The sequence below is a fragment of the Hesperophylax consimilis genome, chromosome 1 (assembly GCF_061612785.1).
Source record: "Hesperophylax consimilis isolate HC1 chromosome 1, BYU_Hcon_1.0, whole genome shotgun sequence".
NCBI classification, from domain to species: Eukaryota; Metazoa; Arthropoda; class Insecta; order Trichoptera; family Limnephilidae; genus Hesperophylax; species Hesperophylax consimilis.
The window spans coordinates 38,345,053-38,366,930 of record NC_142836.1 but is presented as its reverse complement, the minus strand read 5'-3'; the positions used below and the strand labels follow the sequence as shown (position 1 = coordinate 38,366,930).

The 21,878-nt window shown below is 35.0% G+C and overlaps 1 protein-coding gene across 1 annotated transcript in view; it reads left to right on the top strand.

Annotated features, from left to right (window-relative positions):
- The window catches only part of LOC149426826 (uncharacterized), a 106,145-nt gene extending 84,537 nt beyond the window's left edge, over window positions 1-21,608 (top strand). The window contains exons 18-43 of the mRNA XM_089633484.1: window positions 88-208; window positions 319-406; window positions 2,111-2,230; window positions 2,319-2,446; window positions 3,346-3,470; window positions 3,565-3,709; window positions 4,213-4,421; window positions 4,552-4,697; window positions 4,940-5,049; window positions 5,183-5,316; window positions 6,392-6,577; window positions 6,979-7,127; window positions 7,214-7,350; window positions 8,482-8,608; window positions 10,094-10,242; window positions 10,414-10,555; window positions 10,642-10,884; window positions 11,566-11,831; window positions 12,687-12,823; window positions 12,919-13,002; window positions 13,244-13,434; window positions 14,103-14,300; window positions 15,860-16,074; window positions 16,588-16,758; window positions 16,936-17,022; window positions 17,679-21,608. Coding sequence (XP_089489610.1) covers window positions 88-208; window positions 319-406; window positions 2,111-2,230; window positions 2,319-2,446; window positions 3,346-3,470; window positions 3,565-3,709; window positions 4,213-4,421; window positions 4,552-4,697; window positions 4,940-5,049; window positions 5,183-5,316; window positions 6,392-6,577; window positions 6,979-7,127; window positions 7,214-7,350; window positions 8,482-8,608; window positions 10,094-10,242; window positions 10,414-10,555; window positions 10,642-10,884; window positions 11,566-11,831; window positions 12,687-12,823; window positions 12,919-13,002; window positions 13,244-13,434; window positions 14,103-14,300; window positions 15,860-16,074; window positions 16,588-16,758; window positions 16,936-17,022; window positions 17,679-17,812 — 3,942 coding nt within the window. The 3' untranslated portion in view covers window positions 17,813-21,608. The remainder of the gene's footprint in view (window positions 1-87; window positions 209-318; window positions 407-2,110; window positions 2,231-2,318; window positions 2,447-3,345; window positions 3,471-3,564; window positions 3,710-4,212; window positions 4,422-4,551; window positions 4,698-4,939; window positions 5,050-5,182; window positions 5,317-6,391; window positions 6,578-6,978; window positions 7,128-7,213; window positions 7,351-8,481; window positions 8,609-10,093; window positions 10,243-10,413; window positions 10,556-10,641; window positions 10,885-11,565; window positions 11,832-12,686; window positions 12,824-12,918; window positions 13,003-13,243; window positions 13,435-14,102; window positions 14,301-15,859; window positions 16,075-16,587; window positions 16,759-16,935; window positions 17,023-17,678) is intronic.
- Window positions 21,609-21,878: the final 270 nt, after the last annotated feature.

Here is a 21,878-nt window from a genome sequence, read left to right as displayed (position 1 = left end):
ATAGTAAAGCATTTACTACATCTTTAAATGTATTACGCAATATGTACTATTTGCAACTGTTTTAATCTTCTGTTTTGTTTGTTTCAGGTCATGGCTAAAATGGGAATCAGCACCTTACAATCGTACAAGGGAGCACAGATCTTTGAGGCTGTCGGCCTAAATGATGATGTTATTGAGCGTTGCTTCAAGGGAACCCAATCTCGAATTGGTAATTGTTATGAGTTATCTGTTATTGGACATTGATTTCTCTCATTCTTTATGTTTTTCTGTGCACTTCTTTAGCAGCCTAACTTACAAAGATTTTATTTTATCTTATAGGTGGAGTGAATTTGGAAATTCTCGCAAAGGAAATTTTGGAGCGCCACAGTCTTGCCTATAGGGACAGAGCTGATTTGATTATTTTGAGGTAACTAACACATGTGATAAATTAATTTGGGTAAGCACATAGACATACAAATTGATAGACTTGCCCTAACATGAAATCTGGGAAACCAAGTGACAGTATTTTTCGCCCCAGGAGGGTTCGAGAATACTTTGCCTATACTATGACATCAGTTGTACATTGACCGCCGAAGAGCAAACATCAAAATAATCAGGCCCTGGGCAGAAAAGTAAAGGAAGGCAAAGGTTTGCAGCGCAGTCTGTTGTAGGAATTTTCTGTGCAGAATCGGTCCAATTGGTCGGTCCTGGTTTCAAACGAATCGCCTGGTTTAGCGACGCTAATAAATGAGTGAGGTGTCTAACTAAATAGTGTAACAAAATATGAAATTTTGGAAACAAGCCTGAACTTTTGTATACCCGATTTGAGATTTTTAGTTAAGTTTTTATACAGGCAGCAATTTGCGCGCCATTTCAAAAAGGACTAGTATTTCGTAAGTAAATCTTTTTTCTAGACTGAATAGTGGTCTTAGAATGCGAGGTGCATGTATACTTTCAGATTCAGAGGCGGCTCTAGGCATCTAGGCGTGGTAGGTCATTTGAAAAAAAATGTGTGACTAATTTTTATTTGATATTGTGAAAAATGCCGATATATTAATATCTATATCAGTTTGTAGGTAGGTATATCATGAGTCCGCGACTCAAAATAAATATTTTGTTAATATATTAAATTGGAAATAACTACACAATCATTGTGGACAACATTAAAGAAAATAAAATATGAGTTTGAGACGACCGTCCGCAGTATCCAAAGATACTGGGTGCAAAGCTAAGAGTATGGCGGTTCCGTGGTGCAAAGCGATCTGATGTTTATCAATTCTATTTAAATTTTTGTTTGACAATGATCCTTTACGTTTTTAGTTTCGTTTCATTCTTCAGCCTTATTCTACATCGATAACAACATGAAGAATTATTCCTAACCTTTCCCGAACTGCAGTTGAAAAACAACCATTGTTCCACACATGACAAGCGTGTAAAATGAAAAACCGACATATGTTTATGTCACTATCTCTTTAAAACATGTAATATTCATCGTGCTGTTTCCCTCACGGCCATGACCTAAGCATCCCTAAGTTTTCTTCGGTACCTAATTGTTACTTAGACGAAAGACATAGTCTCATCTCGTTTATTATATAGCGCGCATAGACAGTAGATGTCAATGTCGGGGACATTCTTTACATTGACCCAGCTAATCATGTAGCTTGTGAATGGAAGCTTCTATTAGAGGCAATAGATGTCACTGCTCGCCACTCGCGGCTCTGCTATTTTGCAGTACATTTCGAATAAAAGAATAAGACCAGTTGTTTTGATGCACATAATTTATTATTATTATTCTCATATAATTTTGGGGGTCAAACACCAATTGACCTAAGGGAAGAACCGCCACTGGTGAGATTCATTTATTGACAAATCATAGACAGGGCGACGGTCGAGCCGCCTCCCGCACTGCGCGCAACTTGATTTGATCCCCTTTCCATGATTGACTGGTCTATCCATTTGGATGCCTATTGGTAAACAAGATTTTCAGTTACCTACACACATTCAAATTCAATTTTCTCTAAACCCAATTTTCAAAGTTGCGCCGTTTTTCTTGCGTGACCAAAATATATGAACCAAATGCATTGAGCCAATTTGATACACTTATCAATAAATAGTAATTTGACATCAACAGGACACCGGGATCTTATCACTGGAGGGCAGGAGGAGAAAAACACATCAATGACCCCACCTCCATCGCCAACTTACAAGAGGCAGCTTCTCTGAACAGTTTGAGCGCATATGACAAATACAGGTTAAATCTTTATATATTTTAAGGTATTTTATCATTGTTATTTAAAAAATATATAATAAATACATAATAATATATTTTTATCATACAGGGAGAGTTCAATGGAATCAATCCGTGATTGCACACTTCGTGGACAGCTTGAACTTGCAACACTGGATCAGGCCATTCCCATTGATGAAGTAGAAGCTACTTCTGAGATTGTCAAAAGATTTGCTACAGGTAAAACATCACTGATATTTAGATCAGAATAATAGTTTTTTATGATTGAATAATTTATTGAGTTAAATCTCAAACTGTAATATTTGGTTCCATGGCAACTCAGGACAGTGTAAATTCAACGCACTTTTCTAAGGCGATATAAAGTCATTAAAAGTGTTGAAAAAATGGCCTGGAACCATGCAATTCAGCACTCTGATGATATAAAGTGATGAAAAAAACTAGGTTAAATGAGTTATATCAGGTTAAGGTTATAGGCCATTTTCTCAGCACTTTTAATGACTTTACATCGCCTTACAAAAGTGCATAGAATTTACACTGTCCTGAGTTGCCATGGAAACAAATATTACAGTTTGAGATTTAACTCGGTTCCATGATAACTCAACACAGTGACAATTCAACACAGTTTTAAAAATTGATATAAAGTCATTAGAAACGATGAAAAAAAAAACAAACCTAACCTAACCTAACCTACTTAACCAAGTTAATAAAGTTTTTGTTTCATCACTTTTCATGACTTTATATAACTTTTTAAAGATGTGATGAATTATCATTGTGATGATTTATCCGGTCACCGAATTGCATATATAATGAAGACAACATTAACCACTCTCAAACGAAAAATGTAAAACACATTATGCATTAAGAAAATGAAGATAATATTGGTAAGTCTTGGTCTGTATGATGTCTGTATGTTAAGAATGACAGAAGTTGACATAGTCGAATTAGCTTAGTGGTCAGAACAATGCCCCCGAAAGGCAGAGGTACTGGGTTCGATTCCTGGATGCCACCGAATCTTTTCTGTTTCATATTTTTCGTTTGAGAGTGGTTAATACTGTCTTCGCTGATTCAATGTTATTATGGTCATGAATGAAGTCTTTTTATGTAATTATTGTTTTTAGGTGCTATGTCATTTGGATCTATTTCTCTGGAGACACATACCGCCCTCGCTATTGCCATGAACCGTATTGGAGGAAAGTCTAACACAGGAGAGGGAGGAGAGGATGCTGATCGCTACTTGAACCAGGTTAGTTTCACCACTGCTTACCATTGAAAAGATTTCATAGTGCTCATAACTTATTGCTCGTGTATGTAATTTCATAATATGCATTGTTTTTTAGGATCCTGAGTTCAACAGAAGGTCTGCCATCAAGCAAGTGGCATCGGGTAGATTTGGTGTGACCGCCTCGTATCTTGCCCACGCTGATGATTTACAAATCAAAATGGCTCAAGGAGCTAAGCCCGGAGAAGGTGGTGAATTGCCAGGTAAATAAAGGCATGCCAGGCGCGTGTAAGTGAGACTGAACGCTGTACGGTTAGGCTAAATGGAACATTTGTTGTCATTCAAATTTGTATAGACGGCACTTCTAGTGTTATATTCTTTATTATATTAGTTTTTAGGACCTAAAAAATCTTGCAATAGTCTTCTTCTTCTTAGTAATAATAATAACACAGCATTTATATAGCGCAGTTTAGTGTTATTGCATTTAGTGGTCATGTTCTGTATATTATTTCTACAGTTCGCCTTACCCACTACAGATCTAATATAACACTAAATGTACAGTTTATACAAAGCGATGACAAAACAAAGAATAACGATAGCAGTGCTATTATAGCACGGGACAAAACAAGAACATTAAAATTAAAACATAATATAAAACAGGAGGCAGTTTGTGCTCAGAAATGTGAATTCTTACTCAATTAGATTCATAATTGACATTCTGTTGAATCTATGTATGTATTTTCAAACGACTTATTGTGTTTTTAAGGTTACAAGGTGACACCGGCCATTGCCGCTGTGCGATGCTCCGTTCCTGGAGTGGGTCTAATCTCCCCTCCTCCCCATCACGACATCTATTCCATTGAGGACTTGGCGGAGTTGATTTATGATCTCAAGTGTGCCAATCCCAATGCTCGTATTAGTGTCAAACTTGTTTCTGAAGTGGGAGTCGGTGTTGTGGCTTCTGGTGTTGCCAAAGTAAGAATAAATTATATCATATCTTCCTTATATGATACCTTCTAAGATCTGCCTTGTTCAAGCTAGTTCTAAATTGATTGATTGTTTTAAGTGTATTGTATTTTAACGCATAATGTATTCTTATCTTCAGGGTAAAGCTGAACATATTGTGATCTCCGGTCATGACGGAGGCACTGGAGCTAGTTCCTGGACTGGCATCAAGAGTGCCGGTCTTCCTTGGGAACTCGGAGTGGCCGAAACACATCAAGTGTTGGTCCTCAATAACTTGCGGTCAAGGTGCATACAATATCATTTTCTTTGTCTTTTTTCTAAATTTTATAACATTGAATTTCTAATTTTACAATACTTACTGTCTTCCATAACATAGAATTTTTAATTTTACAATATACCATATTACCTACTGTCTTCCATAGCATATAATTTCTAATTTTACAATATGCCATATTACCTACTGTCTTCTCAAAGTGCCTGCTTTGTGTATGAGGGATGGGACTGATGGATCTCAATGTATTTTTTAGAGTGGTGCTCCAAGCCGATGGACAACTCAGGACGGGCTTTGATGTGGTGGTAGCTGCTTGTCTTGGTGCTGATGAATTCGGCTTCAGTACTGCTCCTCTTATTGCTCTCGGTAACTACCTTCAAACTACTTTTGAACTATGGTTCAATATAAATTTGAAATAATGTACATATTATGAATCACCCAATTGAAGAGAAAAAAAAGGTGAAGTTGAAAATAATATTGGAATTAAACATGATTTCAGGCTGTACCATGATGCGCAAGTGTCATCTTAACACTTGTCCCGTGGGAATTGCGACGCAAGATCCTGAACTCAGGAAGAAGTTTGCAGGAAAACCAGAACATGTCATTAACTACTTGTTCATGTTGGCAGAGGAGGTAATTAATTCCACAGCCCACTCAATGACAAACATTACAAACTTATACACACGCTATTGTTGAGATGACCTACTGCCAGTAGGTTGTCCTTCTTATATGTATGTTTTGCTACGTTTACTATCTCACTTTCTCTAAAGACACTTAAATTCTTTAGGAAACAATCGAAATAATTGTATTATTTATTATATTTTTTAAAAGAAAGACATACATTCCTGGGTTACGAATAACCTGACAAATATTTGAAAATATCCTACTACCACAACAGTAATCGGAAAATGTTGCTTGTGGAGTGATGACTTAACCAGCCGAGGAATTGAACTCACAAAGCCTTGAGTGGGACCCAGACGCCTTGCCAACTTGACCACTGACCGGTCAATATAATAATAAGTAATTTGCGTTTATTTACAAATGAAATGTTATTCCTTGGCTTTTACTAGTGTTTGCCGTGCGATGAAAACTTTTTTTCATCACACTCAGGGGCATTTTGGCAACTTTTTTATGCAATTTGGTTAAAGATAGCATATAACCTCACACGACGTGTGACAGTTTAATAATATCGATAGGACGGCAATTACCATAACTTTTGCTTGCCACTTTTGAAATCTCTACAAAGTGTCAGTTTGTAATGTTATTGGTAGCTACAGATGGGCAACTCTTTCGAAATCCATTATAGTATATGGTCGCATCACCACGTGTGCGCACGTGATGATGCTACATTAGGGTGACTCTTTTTGAATTTGTGTGGGTTTTGAAATAGTCACCCAAATGTCGCCGCGACACAAGTTGCTTATGTGCGCCTTGGCTACTTTCCATTGTGAAAAATTATTTAAACTTTGTAATTTCGTAAAAGTAGGTACTCCATATTTAATTGCTCATTGCAATATAAGAGTTCTCTAGTGAGATGAGAGGCTTATGATTTTTGTAATATATCATTTTTGTATAAATAAATAAATTTTGAAAAAAATATGTTTTATGGCCAACAAGCTCATTTATCAGTGGCCGGGTGAAAAGAATTTAGGTACTTCTTGGAGACAATGTATTTTTCATTTAATAATATTTGTTTTTATATCGAAAGGTCCGTTCACACATGGCTAGCTTGGGAGTGAGGAAATTCCAAGATCTCATTGGCCGCACTGACTTTCTCAAAGTCAGGGAAAATAATTCCAACCCTAAGGCAAAGATGCTGAATCTTTCACTTATCCTGAAGAATGCACTTCACATGAGACCAGGAGTTAATATTGTTGGAGGTTCTGAATCGCAGGTAAATAAATTATACATATTTATGTATTTTAAAAACTTTAATGTTTATTTTGAAGACAATATTAGCAATTCTTCAACGAAAAACAGAAAAATCGGAAAAAGATACAATCACATCTAGGACTTGAACCCAGGACCCTTGCCTTGCCGGGGCACCGCTCTACCAACTGAGCTAACAAGACCCTATATCATATTTAACTGTATGATACTTCGAATAAGAACTACATACTAATATTATCTTCATTTTCTATTCCAAAAAGTAATTTTTTCATTTGTAATTGTAATATGTTACGTAAAATTAAATATTTTAAAAGTATTGTAATAATTCTACTTATTTTTAATCTCATGGTTCAGATTTAATATCGTATGGATGTATTAAAAAGGTAAATTCGATTCATTTTACAGGACTTCCAACTAGAGAAGAGGCTCGATAACATCTTGATTGAGAAATGCCAAGGAATTCTAGATGGCACCAAAACCTTGGTTGACATCAAAATGAACATTCACAATGAAGCCAGAGCTTTTGCTTCCACCCTGTCCTATCATCTTGCATTGTGAGCTAATTGAAATAACTCCTTATTTTTATAAAAGGTGTTTTAGAAATGACAAGATTGTAAAATGATGGCCATTTTGTTTTTAGGAAATTTGGTGAACCCGGTTTGCCTGATGGAACTAAGATAAACATCGCCCTCCAGGGATCTGCTGGACAGAGCTTCTGTGCTTTCCTCGTTAAGGGAGTCACCATTACCCTGGAAGGAGATGCAAATGATTATGTTGGTAAGAAAAATCACATCACTAATCAACCAGTATTATTGCTAACTACATGGATGAAACTTGAAACCATAAATAAACAACTCATTAGATTGTATTTTCAGGCTTTTTGTATGAAACAAATTGGTCCTAAAAAAACATAGATATGCCACCATATATGTAGACAGTACAATTCTCATTCGTAGCCTACTTATTATACTATACACATGCAATCATATGACAACACAATATTTCGGTTCCAATTTTCGATCCGAGTTGTGCCCCCCTGGTAGGAACTTTGATATATATCTATGTACTTAAATTTAATTTATTAGAAAAATCACATCACTATTCACCATTTATTACTCTTAGGGGGTTTTTCACTATCTCTGATTATGTTCTGACCAAGCACTAATCCGCGGATTAGTCATTTTTTCGTTTTCACTATATCTGAATAACGCTAACGCTCGGGTTAAAGTTAGATTTGACTAATCAGTGCTCGAACTTCACGTTAGGCGCTATTCCTCGAATCAAAGATGGCGTCAAAACATTCCGAGTTTAACAGCTGAGAAGTGAGTCGAATTTTGTAGAATGAATTTGAATGCTTGTATGATCCATCCTGAATTATTTGATTGTGTTAAAAATAAGAAACAATGTATTAATTCGACACGAATCTATCTAAAATGACCTGATAATCAACATAACATAACCAAAAAAATGCACACTTCGCGGTGTGCGGACTGTGACGCATGACAGCCGTGGCAGTAGATGGAGAAACTGCAAACATTTTGCGATGTTGCCAGACTATTTCGAGTGTTATCTATTCGGCAGCTCGAAACAATGGTGAAACGGTCGCCGTTGAATATCGAAGTTATTCTGAACTTTAAAGCCAGCCAACGGATAGCTATTCAGATATTTAGCCCGACATAGTGAAATACCCCCTTAGCCATACAAAATTACTTTCGGGGAATTTAGGAATTTTGGTAGGTACCTACTTAAATTTAATTTATTATTAGTAGTCACATCACTATTCACTCATTATTGTTTGCCATTAACAAAATTACATGCGTGAAAGTAGGAACTACTGGTACCTACTTACATTTTATTTACACAAAGCATTTGAGGTTACGGTTACTATAATCATTTTTTTCTACATAGGTAAAGGACTTTCTGGAGGAACTGTTATCATCTTCCCGCCAAAGACCTCTCCATTTGAATCCCACTTGAATGTTATTGTTGGAAATGTGTGTCTGTATGGAGCGACAACTGGAAGAGCGTACTTCAGGTGAAATTTTTACACAATATGCATACACACAATATAATATGCAAACAACATAATGTGTACATATATGTAATTTAAAATATTTACACAAGGCATATTTTAAAAACACTTTTGGTAAAGGTTAAGAATTCCGCTTCACTCTTAATACGCAATATTTCACTTTCAAATAAATGGGTTTAGCTTTATTAATTCAAAACATGATTTATTATGTCGGGGGAGACGGAAAAATAAGCACTTTTAATTTTAATTTCGTTTATTAAGTCACTTACGCGATATGTCACACGAGATTTCAAAGAAACAAAATAATGTGACATTTGCCGGAAATACCACAACTAGTTATTTACCTAGCCAGTGCGCGGGTTAGGTACAGTACCTACCTACTAACTAATTCAGTTAAAGAAAATAAAATCTTGAAAATATTAAATTAATATATATATATAACCTAACCTAATCTAACTGTGATTTTCTATAGCAAAAAATGCCCCTTTAATAACGCCTGCTCGCGTCCCCTTTAGAGTTACATCCCAGTTTTCAAATAGTATGTGGGCTACGCTAGGTTTGTATAGACTGGTTTGTGATTTAATTCTAATACCTATTATCCATGTTCTAACCTAACCTAACCTAAACGGAATACGTTTAATCACATTTTATTCTATTTGTTTGTTATTCGGGTTATTTTATTTAATTATCTGTTGATTATTTGTTATAAATAATACATTGACTTACATATTAATATGGATTAATTATACACGATGATATTATTTATTTAATATGGCAATACTAATTTTTTTGGTTGGCAGCAATATCTATGAAATATTTTGTAGGTATGAATTACGATATTATGAATATAATCCAACTCTTGATATGAACATAGTCGCTTTCGGCGGCGCCGCATACTAATTGACATATCGCGTAAGTGACTTAATAAACGAAATTAAAATTAAAAGTGCGTACATTACCGTCTCCCCCGACATAATAAATCATGTTTTGAATTAATAAAGCTAAATCCATTTATTTGAAAGTGAAATATTGCGTATTAAGAGTGAAGCGGAATAGGAGAAAATTAATACACTTTTTATCAGACAACAATGGGAAACAACTATTTCAGTAACCGGGAATGTAAAATAATGCATTTTCAAATTTTTTTCGATAAAATTACAATCGATTGTTCACTCGGCGGCCATTGTTATTGATGTTAAAGTTTTGAGGTTAGTTTTTTTCTTCTCTTATTAAATCTAAAATAGGTTCGTATGTTCTTAGTACCTATTTTAATATTATAATGTCGAAACGCGACGTGAAGAAAAGTCGTTTAAATTATCCTATTTTTGAAGTAAATATCTATTAAAATGCATTATTTTTCATTTTTGGTTACCGAAATAGTTGTATCCCATTGTTATCTAACTGATACAAAGTATTTTTTCAAATTAAGTGTGCCTATTAACCGTGTACCGCTTGTCTGTATATTTACTAGATTACTTTTGTCTTCAGGGGAATCGCTTCAGAGCGTTTCTGCGTGCGTAACTCTGGCTGTGTGGCCGTAGTAGAGGGAGTGGGTGACCACGGGTGTGAGTACATGACCGGAGGCGTGGTGCTCATTCTCGGGCTCACCGGAAGAAACTTTGGTGCTGGCATGAGCGGTAAGTAAAAACAAAAAATTTCACACAAACGTTACCGAAAATTAGAATCCATTTTATAAAGTTCTTCTTTTTCATTAATGCCAGTTTTCTTGTGACAATTCTCAGGTACCTGGAGGTATAACCAAGAATAGAGTTTTCAAAACTCATGTAACTGTTATTGTTTTATTTCAGGTGGTATCGCATATGTGCTTGATACAGACGGCTCTTTCAAAATAAAATGCAACCCTGAGATGGTTCACCTGTACCCTCTGGATGTTAAGGAAGATATAGATTACGTCAAGACACTACTTGAAGAATTTGTCCAATACACTGGGTAAGGCTATGCAGTGTATATGTCATTATTGTTCACATCAAAAAAACAAACAAAACAATATATCTAAATAATTTTGTAATTTTCAGCTCCATCATTGCCTCCGATCTCCTGAAGACCTGGCCCGCCTGCACCAGCCAGTTTGTGAAGGTGTTTCCCATTGAGTACCAGCGCGCCCTGACGCAGATGGCCCTGCAGCCTGTGGTGCCGGCCATCCAGAACAATGTCCATCCCGCTCCCATTTCCTCGGCGCCCATTGCCGACATCGAAGAGTCAGTCAAGGATCTCACCGTGGAGAAGAAGCGCTTGGAGAAACTGCTCGATAAGACACGGTAAATATATTTAACTTCTTTTTTGCAACACATTTAGACAGCAATCACTTAGATATAGTGAGGCATTGGCAACTTTTGAATGATTATGGAAGAAACTGGGTACTTCAGATGTAAAAATGATTAGATAATATGCATAATTAAACTAAATATTTACCGGCAAATCATTTTGAAGAGGTCACGTTTAAATGTATTTGTGAACACAGATAGTTTCGATAGTTTCAAAAAGGATTTGCGAAGTAGTTTGGACGTCCGCCCGCAGTGCCCTCTTACCCTGCAAATGCCCACAGATACTGGGGGCATAGTGATGTTTATCAATTCCATTTAAATTTAGACTTGCAATTCAATTCGACAATGTTTTTTTTGTTTCATTCTTTACGTTCCTAAAAAAACGTTTTTTTTTGTTTTTATTAATCCAGTACCCCACTACACAAGCAAGGGTCTCTTTAAAATGATTCAAAATTTATCAACATATTCATGAAAGAAAAGAGAAGAGATATAATCCAAAATTGACTACAAAATTTTCACACGAGAAAGATTATTACAATTTTGTTTTTTTACACTATTCGGGTAAATAAACTGTTCTACACATTTTTGAAATATTGTGTGTTTATAGGTTTGCATAAACCATGGAAGTATCCCCATAAAATTTCATATTGTGTTTCAAATTCAATTTATTTTCAGTGGCTTCATGAAGTACCCGCGCGAGACAGTGGTGTACCGTGCGGCCGAAAAGCGACTGAAGGACTGGGACGAGGTGTATGATAAACCACATGTCAGGCGGGGGCTCCGAATGCAGGCTGCCCGCTGTATGGACTGCGGAGTGCCCTTCTGCCAGTCCATCCACGGCTGTCCCCTGGGCAACATCATCCCCAAGTGGAACGATCTGATCTTCCAAGGAAACTGGAAAGAGGCCCTGAAGCAGTTGCTGCAGACCAACAACTTCCCAGGTATATAACACTTAGAGATGCTGAAGGCTCTGGTAAACGAGCAACTTTTTATGACAATATATTTCTGTCAAGATTTCCATATTGTCGTTCAAGATTGTGCAAGTGTAACGTATCGTTGTTTTATAGGATAGAATACTGGGCCCTTAATCTCCAGTATTCTAACGAGGAAGGGATCTGGTAATATATATTATTAAGTCATAGATTCTTATATACGGACGTTGTTTAATTCGGAATATAATAAACTGACAATACAAGTAAAAAGTTGCCTAAAGGCCGAGAGAATGAGCTCCTCGCCACCCGACAATATAATCGGAGGCCGTTGGTAGCGTTCGGTTATGTTCGGTAGAACCCGAACCTAAATCACCAAACACTACAGCAAGATTGTCGTGCATAACCTTTTCTTGTTGACGTATAGTCTTGTAATGAATAATTTCTAAATTTTTTTTCATCTTTATACAAATTTGGCGGAGATTTGACCTCTATATCTCGTTTATCAGCATCTTGTGGTCCAATTGCTTGAATCCCCGTTACATTTGACATTATCATCAAATCTGCCTTTTTTAAAAACTTTTTCTACTTCAGATATTATTACTGACCACCGAATAAGATTTTGGCCCATCACCGATTGGTAAAATTTTAATTTGGGGTATTTGATTAGCTGTCAAGCATACTGTCATAGGCATTTGACCAAATGCTGACGGACCGAGAATCAAGATTTTTTTTTTTTCAAAAAATATTGTGTTTTTTTCTTATTCGATAAATGGTTGGACCACCAGAGTAGGGTAGATTTAATGAAATACTTAAAATTAGTTCAACATGTAGGTTTAAAGATAATAATATTTTTATAATTTTTAGAATTCACCGGTCGCGTTTGTCCTGCTCCATGTGAAGGAGCTTGTGTTCTTGGCATTTCTGAACCCCCCGTAACAATCAAGAACATTGAATGTGCCATCATTGACAATGCTTTTGAAAATGGATGGATTCTTCCGGAGGTTTGTTTCTTTTTATATATTATAATGCGCTTGTTTGTACCTTGTTAGAATCCAATTTTTATAACTTATAATACATATTTATGTATCTATTTCAGATTCCCACAAACCGCAATGGAAAGACAGTTGGTATTGTCGGCTCTGGCCCAGCAGGAATGGCTTGCGCTCATCAACTCAACAAGGTAAGGATATTCTATTAGCCTCAATCAGTAGTTCAATTACTGAAACACAGATGGCACTAGCTTTTTCTTTTGCAACAGAATAAGACCAATTTTTCTCACATATTTTTCAGGCTGGTTACTTGGTGACAGTTTCAATCAATACTTTTAATTACATAATTCAAACACAGATGTCACTAGCTGTTTTATTTTTCATCAAAATCAGCCAAATTGCTTTACTGACTGTGATGGAATTATTTTCCAGGCTGGATACTTGGTGACAGTATTTGAGCGCAATGACAGCATCGGTGGCCTGCTGCAGTACGGCATTCCTTCTATGAAGCTGTCCAAGGAAGTAGTGGCTCGGCGAGTGGAGCTCATGAGGCAGGAAGGGATTGTCTTCAAAACTAACATCAATGTCGGAAAGGATATCTCTGCAAAGGAATTAGCTAATGAGTAAGTTTGTACATTTCTTTATGTAAATGTTAATAACATGTTGCATTGTGTAAATTCCGACATGATAGTAATTTTATGTAAAACATCATGGGATATTATAATTCCAATTTTGAAGGAGACAATAAATTAAAATAATTTTATGTTAAAACTACTATTACTAACACTGCTATTAATCACGGGATATTATAATTCCAATTTTGATAAATACTTTCTGTTAAAATATATATATTTTTTTTTTAATGAAAAATAATACATCATAAATAAGAAATAAATAATACAGGAAAAGTCCCAATAAACTACTTTTTTATACATATTAATAGTAGGTACTTTATTGCCTGTCTGAGTTCTTCATTCAACTGATTTCAATTTTGAGAATGACACTTAAATTCAAAGCAAATTTGAGTTCATTGAAGGTGGATAATTTCACGCTAATGCACATCATCACAGACAACTGAAATTAGTATGTTTAATTACATAGATTGCCCCTGTATAGATTTTGTAAGTTAGGCTACATGTGAAAAATATCACTACTTTGCATTAGCTCACGAGAGTCGAATTGAACTGTGAAGAGTAGAGTGAACTGTATGAAGCCCTTCTCACGGGAACAACTCATCTCTGCCTCTAAAACTCATGACAAAAATGATTATAAATTGAACATTTTATTTTAGGTACTCGGCCGTAGTCCTGTGCATGGGGGCCACGTGGCCCCGAGACCTGCCCCTGAAGGGGAGGGAGCTGAACGGGATCTACTTCGCCATGGAGTTCCTGGAGGACTGGCAGAAGAGGCAGAAGGGACGTCCCAGCACCAATCCCATCCTTAGCGCCAAGGACAAACACGTCCTCGTCATTGGTGGAGGAGATACCGGGTAACAAATCTCATTCTGTAGATTGCTCTAATATTCTATAAGTAAATTTTTTTGATTGATTTTTTACAAAAACTCTTTTTTTTCAAATAAATTTTCCAAGGGACCATAAAAAAATTCTATAGCGGGCTATTTTTCAAATTCAGTCTTCAAGGGACCGAAAAAACCAAACTTCTTATTTTCTTTTCGCCGATGCAAATTTTTTGCTGTGCGTCAGCTGATCCTATTTTCGTAATAACTTACTTGCTCTTTGCAAAAGTATATTTCTGTAAATTTTACCGTCTTACCAGATAATGTGTTTATATATTTATGAAAATAGTATGTAATCTACCATAAGTGGTTTCCCCAGAATAGCTGGTTGATTTATTCATATTATAGTATAGTGGGAACTTCATAAACTGTAGTAAGCTGTTCTTTCACTGTAGTTAAAAAGATTCCATAACAAAAGAGACCGGTGAAGAAAAGCAAACAACAAGAATGAACAATCAATAAACCTAATATAACCTGACGTATTTTTTTATCATACCGGGTTTTCCAATAAGAGGTGTTATTTTGATATTCAAAGAAAAATGCCATTTTTTAATATGAATGATCGAATGTTTATTTCATTATAAAGAGGAAGGTATGCCGTTAAGAGTGAAAAATAACATCAGTCAAATGACCACCACGACCACGCCTACAGGACCATATATCCTTTTCATGAAATTTTCCATAACCAAATCGCAAAGTGGCTGCCTTATGTCCTCGATAGCCTCACGAATTCCATCTTTGAGATCTTGAATCGACGCTAGGCTGTTGGCGTAGACCTTCTCTTTCACATGGCCCCAAAGGAAGAAGTCGCAAGGTGTTAAATCACAAGATCTCGGTGGCCAATTGTGATCACCTCTTCGAGAACACGGTCTGGAAACTTTTCCCGTAAAAGATCAATGGTTTCGTTACTTGTGTGGCACGTAGCGCCGTCTTGTTGAAAGTAAACGTTGTCCAGATCAATACCATCCAATTCCGGCCATAAAAACTCATTTTATGGCCGGAATTAAATACACATAACACCTCTTATTGGAAAACCCTATATGTATTATGTATTCTCACTGTTATGTTATGTCATGTTATGTTACCAATGTTATTTATTTCAATGTGCGCTCTTAGGTAGTCAACATACCAATGATATCTTAGTTTATTCAAAGCATTCTCGAATCCTCCTGGTGCCAAAAATATGGTCACGTGGTTTGCCCCCAGCTCGTTGAAATGATACCCAGATTTCATGTTAGGGGGCAAGTCTATCAATTTGAATACCTATGGGTCGGGCCTACCTTTCTGAATATTTTTTACACTAAAATCAAACATCTGTCAAAGTGTATTCTATATTATTTACCTTACTTATTACAGAAACATACCAAAATAGATTATTAGCTTATTAATATTGACAAGAGATGCCAGTCCTTGTACCTCTGCAATATACTGCATGAGTGTTTTAGGTGTAAGCTTTGTGTATCTTGTTATCTGATTTTAATACATATAGTTTTACTAACCATATTATATTTACAAATTTGTCATTATTTCAGGTGTGATTGCATCGCTACATCCCTGCGACAGGGTGCAAAGTCCATCACAACATTTGAGATCCTGCCCGAACCCAAGCCCAAGAGGGGGCAGGACAACCCATGGCCTCAGTGGCCCAGAACATTCCGTGTTGAGTACGGCCATGAAGAAGTGAGAGTCAAGTTCGGAAATGACCCCAGAAAATACTCCACCCTCACCAAGGAGTTCCTGGATGATGGTAATTATCCTTATTGTAAAAATAAAATTGAGTTTAAACATTTTTTCATAATTCAATTTTAACATCAAACCAATATTCATGAAAATTTGGTGTTCTATCAAACCCCTCCTATTTTTGCGTAGATACTAAAATTCAAGATGGCCGCCTTATCTTATTTAAACTTAATTTTTTACTTGGCGCGTGTTTATTTATTTGCTCGAGTTCTTATACCTAATAACTTCAAAGCCATTATAAAAAAAGGAATTACATTTGTAAAAGTTATAAATAAGAAATAAACTCTAAATATGTGATTTAGAAGAAGATTCACATTTCTGTCGCTGGAGGAGTCAGTGTCTAGGCATTTATATAAAAAGGTATTGATTATATTATACTGTCTACTTATTTTTTAGTTCATTCATAAATGAAACTATTTAAACTTCTATTTTATTATGTGACTTTAGAAAGGAACTAAACTGGTACCCTTTTTACCAATTGAAACACTAGCAACACTGAATAAAATTGATTATTTTCCAGGTGCTGGTAACATTTGCGGAGTAAGTGCCGTGCAGGTGGAATGGACCAAGGGGGCAGGAGGAAGGTGGGAGATGAAGGAGTTGGAGGGGACACAGAAGGTGTTCAAGGCAGACCTGGTGCTCCTAGCCATGGGATTCCTTGGCCCTGAGAGATATGTCGCTAATGAACTGGGTAAATTACATTTTCCATCAATTTTAGAAAATATTCCACTTACGTGTTCTTTTAAAATTACAATCATTACAAACATTATAGAATCTAAAAAGAAAATCTTTTATTTACAAATATTATAATATGTATTCACAACATGTATTCATGAAATAAGAGTATAATTTTTAATTTTATTTTCAGAACTTCCTTTGGACAGCCGAAGCAACATTGAAACCCTGAAATCAAACATGTATTCCACTGAAATCAACAACGTCTTTGCTGCTGGAGGTAAAATTATATATTTTATTTGTGTCTTACTTTTTGCCCATTATTAAATAGGAAATGTTTGATAAGCGCTCATATTAGAAAAATTTACAAAAATGTTGCAATTAAAATACATAATTTAGCGCTAAGATAAGAAATTTGCTAAAATGTTCAACTTTTTCTGTTTACGAATTCTTGAATCCCTCTTCTACACTCTCGACGAAGCTACCCACGGGAGCCTGAGCTGACATTATTTACAATTATGTATTTTCATATACCTGAGTCAAAGAACGCTAGGCGAACCATTACTGTAGAGGGGCTAGTTTAATTTAACTTCATTTCAATACAGTCCCTTTTATTTACATAGGTACATATTTTGACTTCAAATTGGGGCCTCGGCGCATGTAAGCTTCCAGTGAGGCTAACATTACCAAATAATGTTTTATAAAAAAATACTGCTAATGTATTAACAAAATATTTAAATAAATAAAATGGTGGAAGGGGGTGTTGTTGGTAATGAACGAACGCAGCCACTCAAAGCAAATAATAATCAAAAACATAACAATGCATTACGAAAATGATGAAGTTGTGCTACGGTCCTTCGCCTTAGATATCTCACTGATGTTTCTCTTTCCAATTTTATTGATTTTACTTGTTTTTTTGTTTGTTTTGTTATTTAGATTGCCGCCGAGGCCAGTCCCTGGTGGTGTGGGCCATCAGCGAGGGTCGCCAGGCCGCCCGCGCTGTGGACAGCTTCCTGACCGGTGAACACTCCAACCTCCCCGTGCCTGGAGGAGTCGTACTGGGCCTATAAACCCTTCACTCTAGATCTACCGTGTCATGCTGATTCCCAGATATTCATGTAAACTAGTCGTCTCCACAACGTAAATAGTAGAGTATTAATGTCTAGTATTAATTTACATTCAACTCTCATCGTATTTTCATTTGAATTTACGATACTAGCTACAAATTTAAAAGCTACTTTTCCTTTATAGGTATTCCTGTTTTAACTATGTAATTTTATGTTTGTGTTTTTACTTGATGACATTTATACGGAATTATTAAATTATCAACCAATTACTAAGTAGAAACACAGCAGTCGTATATGTGTTCCATCGGCAGCTATCTCCATATGCGGATGTTGCATATGTCATCCATGAAGTTTCACTAAAACATATAGGTACATTATGTTTCATGCTGCAGATGCGATGACTTCTATTTATGGTCTTTAAACCAGCTTTGTAATCGTTTAACTGGATTTATAGCCCTTGAAATGAAAATTTAAAATCTGGGATCGAGTTTAATTTAAAAGTGATTCCCGTTTGGTTGAAAAATGCTTTTTTCTAATTTTCTTGTCGGTGTATAACATGAATAACCAGACGTTAACTCATTCCATGACATTTAATAATTCTGTTTTTGTTTTTGTTAACAAAAAGTATTTTGTCCACTATCATGATAAATGATAACATTCCTTCTGCATAACATGAAAGCGCACAGTTTTCGCTGTCATAAAAACATATCAGTTACAATAAAATATTTATAAATACATATTTATATATTCTGTCACCATCACTTAATTTCAATACTAACTTATTGTTCTCTTGAATATTCCAAAAGTGTTTGCAGATTAGCTCATATTTTAATATAAAACATATATTATTCCAAGAGGTTGCCAGACAATACTTGAGGTTGTGTAAGCTAAATTAGCGCACTCCTTACTTTAGAGTAATCACTATAAGTATTGGTTAGTGTTGCATCAAACAAGAATAGTGGATTAAAAGTAAAAATGAGAGTAAAGTCTCTACCGCCATCTTCGCATAGTCCAAATTTATAGATTAAGTACAAGTTTATTATACATAGTTAAATTTTCTAGGTGTTTATAAACTGTTGTGGCTTTCTAAAAATTATATCTCATTGTTACATGTTGAAATTTTACTTTTATAATAAACCTGTATAAATACCTACCTTTCCACTCATAACTGTTTTTATTGACATTTCAGCTACATACTGTGGAAATGGTTAAACATGGAACCACGGACACAGAATGTATTGAGAAAAATGAGTAATAACGGTAATACAACCGGTTAAATTTAAAAATAAATATTAACCTGTAAAAATATTGTTTTTGAACTATAAAACATCTATTTTTATGTAATGAATCAGTTTCGACTTTCCGTCACGGTGCTACGCAATGAACGGCACGAACTAGTTTCACCAACATTTCATCCAATTTGAAAAAAAGTTTATAGAATGCATTGTCGTTGACAACAACTCTATCTGCTGAGTTTGAGCTTGGTCGGATGTCGGGAAGTGGGTTAATTTCCACTTCCAAAATTTTGCATTCATTCACGAAAACAAAAGTGAAATTAATTAACCAAGAGTTAAATTTCATACATGCAGATGAAATTCAAATGGTATGGCGAAATACAATGTCAAGGAAGTGTTAGAGAGACCAATGACAACATTGGTTTCAATTTAAATCTGCGTGGAAGGCACTTCTAGTGTTCTTTATTCTATGATTTCTGCATTCTGATTCAATTAAGCACACATTTTTTATTACATCACAGATCAACCATGTTTTAGTTTTAATTTAAGATAGGTATTTATAAAGGTATCTTTATTGTGAAATGCACAAAACAATGTAATGATAAATCATTGATCTGTTTCAATTTCATTGAGAATGATCAGGATAATTGTTGTTATATTAATTTGTATTTACTATATACATATTATAAACCGTGATAAAATTTCTTTAAGAACCGTATTATTTTTTTTATGAATTATGCACAGCCAGTCTGTGAAAAATGTTCAATATATAAAACAAAATTAATTTCGCTGCAGTTTTGAGAATAAAATATTTGTCAATATTGTGCCAATGTGATAAATAAAAGTCCACATTTAGTCTTATAATTTTAGTAACTTCTCAAGAAATGATTCTGACGTCAGTGGTACCGAGGTTAAAAGTCTAAATGTTTGTTGAAATTATATAATAGTGCTTTTAAGTGTTGTAAGATGGGTTGCCTTTGAACTTTGTTAATTTATTAACATTTTATATAATTAAGTTAATTGTGTTATACATATTTAGGTTTTTGAGATTCCTTTTATTGAATCAAAGTTTCTATTAGATTTATGAATGATCTGACTGATGAAAATCGTCAATTAGTTCTACATTTTATTTAATTGAAATCGAATTATGTAGTTCGTTTTGTATGGATTTGAATGTGTTTAATAATATTTTGGAGTTCATCCAAAGCTTGTACAACACATTTGATTGATTTATATTCTGATTATATCCATAATAAAGGTATATAGTGAGGATATTCTTTTAACCTCATAAACGCCGCTGTTGCATATGTGATCCATCGACGGCTATCCCCCTACACGGGTGTCTGATACGTGATCCATGATGTTTCACTAAAACACATACATTGTGTCAAAGCGATGGTATAGATTGCATTGAAACAGCCAGCGTTGTAAAGGTTAAATACAAAATATTATTGTATCGCTGTTGTGAGGCTATCATCAGGGCAATCTTCTCTCTGCAGCCCTATCTGGAACAACCCGGCAGATCTACTCTCGTACCAGTCACATGGATTTCAAAGCCATGAAGTTTGATCGACGGGGCTCAAGTTGAAGTAGTGTCAGGTTACAAATATGACAGTATGCAAGTACAATACAAGCATATAACCGAGGGATTATTTTGGTTGCGATTTAATTAAAACCAATTAAAATATGGATTATCAATATTTTGCGCTATATTTAAATAAATTGTGCATGTTGTATGGGTTAAAGTATGTATGTATATGTCGATATACATTAGAATTAAGTGATATTCGCGCATGAAGAAATTTTAAATGTGTTTGTTAAAATGTTTAGATGATTAAGACATTATCACACTCGCAGTACTGTTATTCAAAATAAAATATTTGTTTGGTTAGTTGGTGGAGCGGTCCAAAGCGTCGGGTTCGCACCCAGGCGTCGCCGGTTCAATCCTCTGTCTAGCCATGTCCTTAATCTTTGCAGAAGCGACAATTTCCACTTATTATGTTGGTAGTTGGACGAATTCAAATATTGTCAGGTTATTCGTAGCCAGAGATGTTTGTCTTTCTTATAAAAAAAAGTTTACCCAACCATTGCACAAATTTAAAAAAATAATTTTGTCCCCTACTTTACAAATAAAAATGAAATGAAAAATGTTAAATATACTTTTAACAATAATTAATTCATGAAAATGGTCATGAAATTATTAGGGACCTACAGGAGGGAGATATTATGTAAATTTTATTTGCCTTTTATTCATGGTTGCCAAATTGTTTATCCATCGAAATGAAATTTGAAATGTTATTAAAAATATATATTAATGTCTTTACTGCAAGGCAATGTGTTACTTCCGGAAGAATATTTATAAAGTTTTAAGGCAGTATTTACTGTGTGATAATGTGCTCCCAAAGACAATTATTGTTGACAATAAACATGTGTTAGAATTTCGTAGTTTATATTGTGAATCTTTCGTAGAATATTTATTGTATTATTAAATGTATAAGGCATTAGTGTCTATATCAGTCAAATAAATTATGCAATTCAGAAATTGTTTTTATTATTTATCACTTAAAATTGTGAAATCAAGTTTCAAAATATTATTTTATTAAAAATATTTCCTTTCCTAACCTCCCATTAACCTAATACATTGTTTCACAACTTGGGGGTCGCGGGGGTCACAATCTGTACAAAAAAAAATAACGTAGGTATATGAAAAATCCTTTTATTGAATAATGAATTTCAAGTTATAATTAAGTGTTACAAACTTACTTCTTAGTAAACTAATACATGATAGATGTGTTGATTAATTAATCAATGCAACGTTGAGTTTGTTTTTCCCT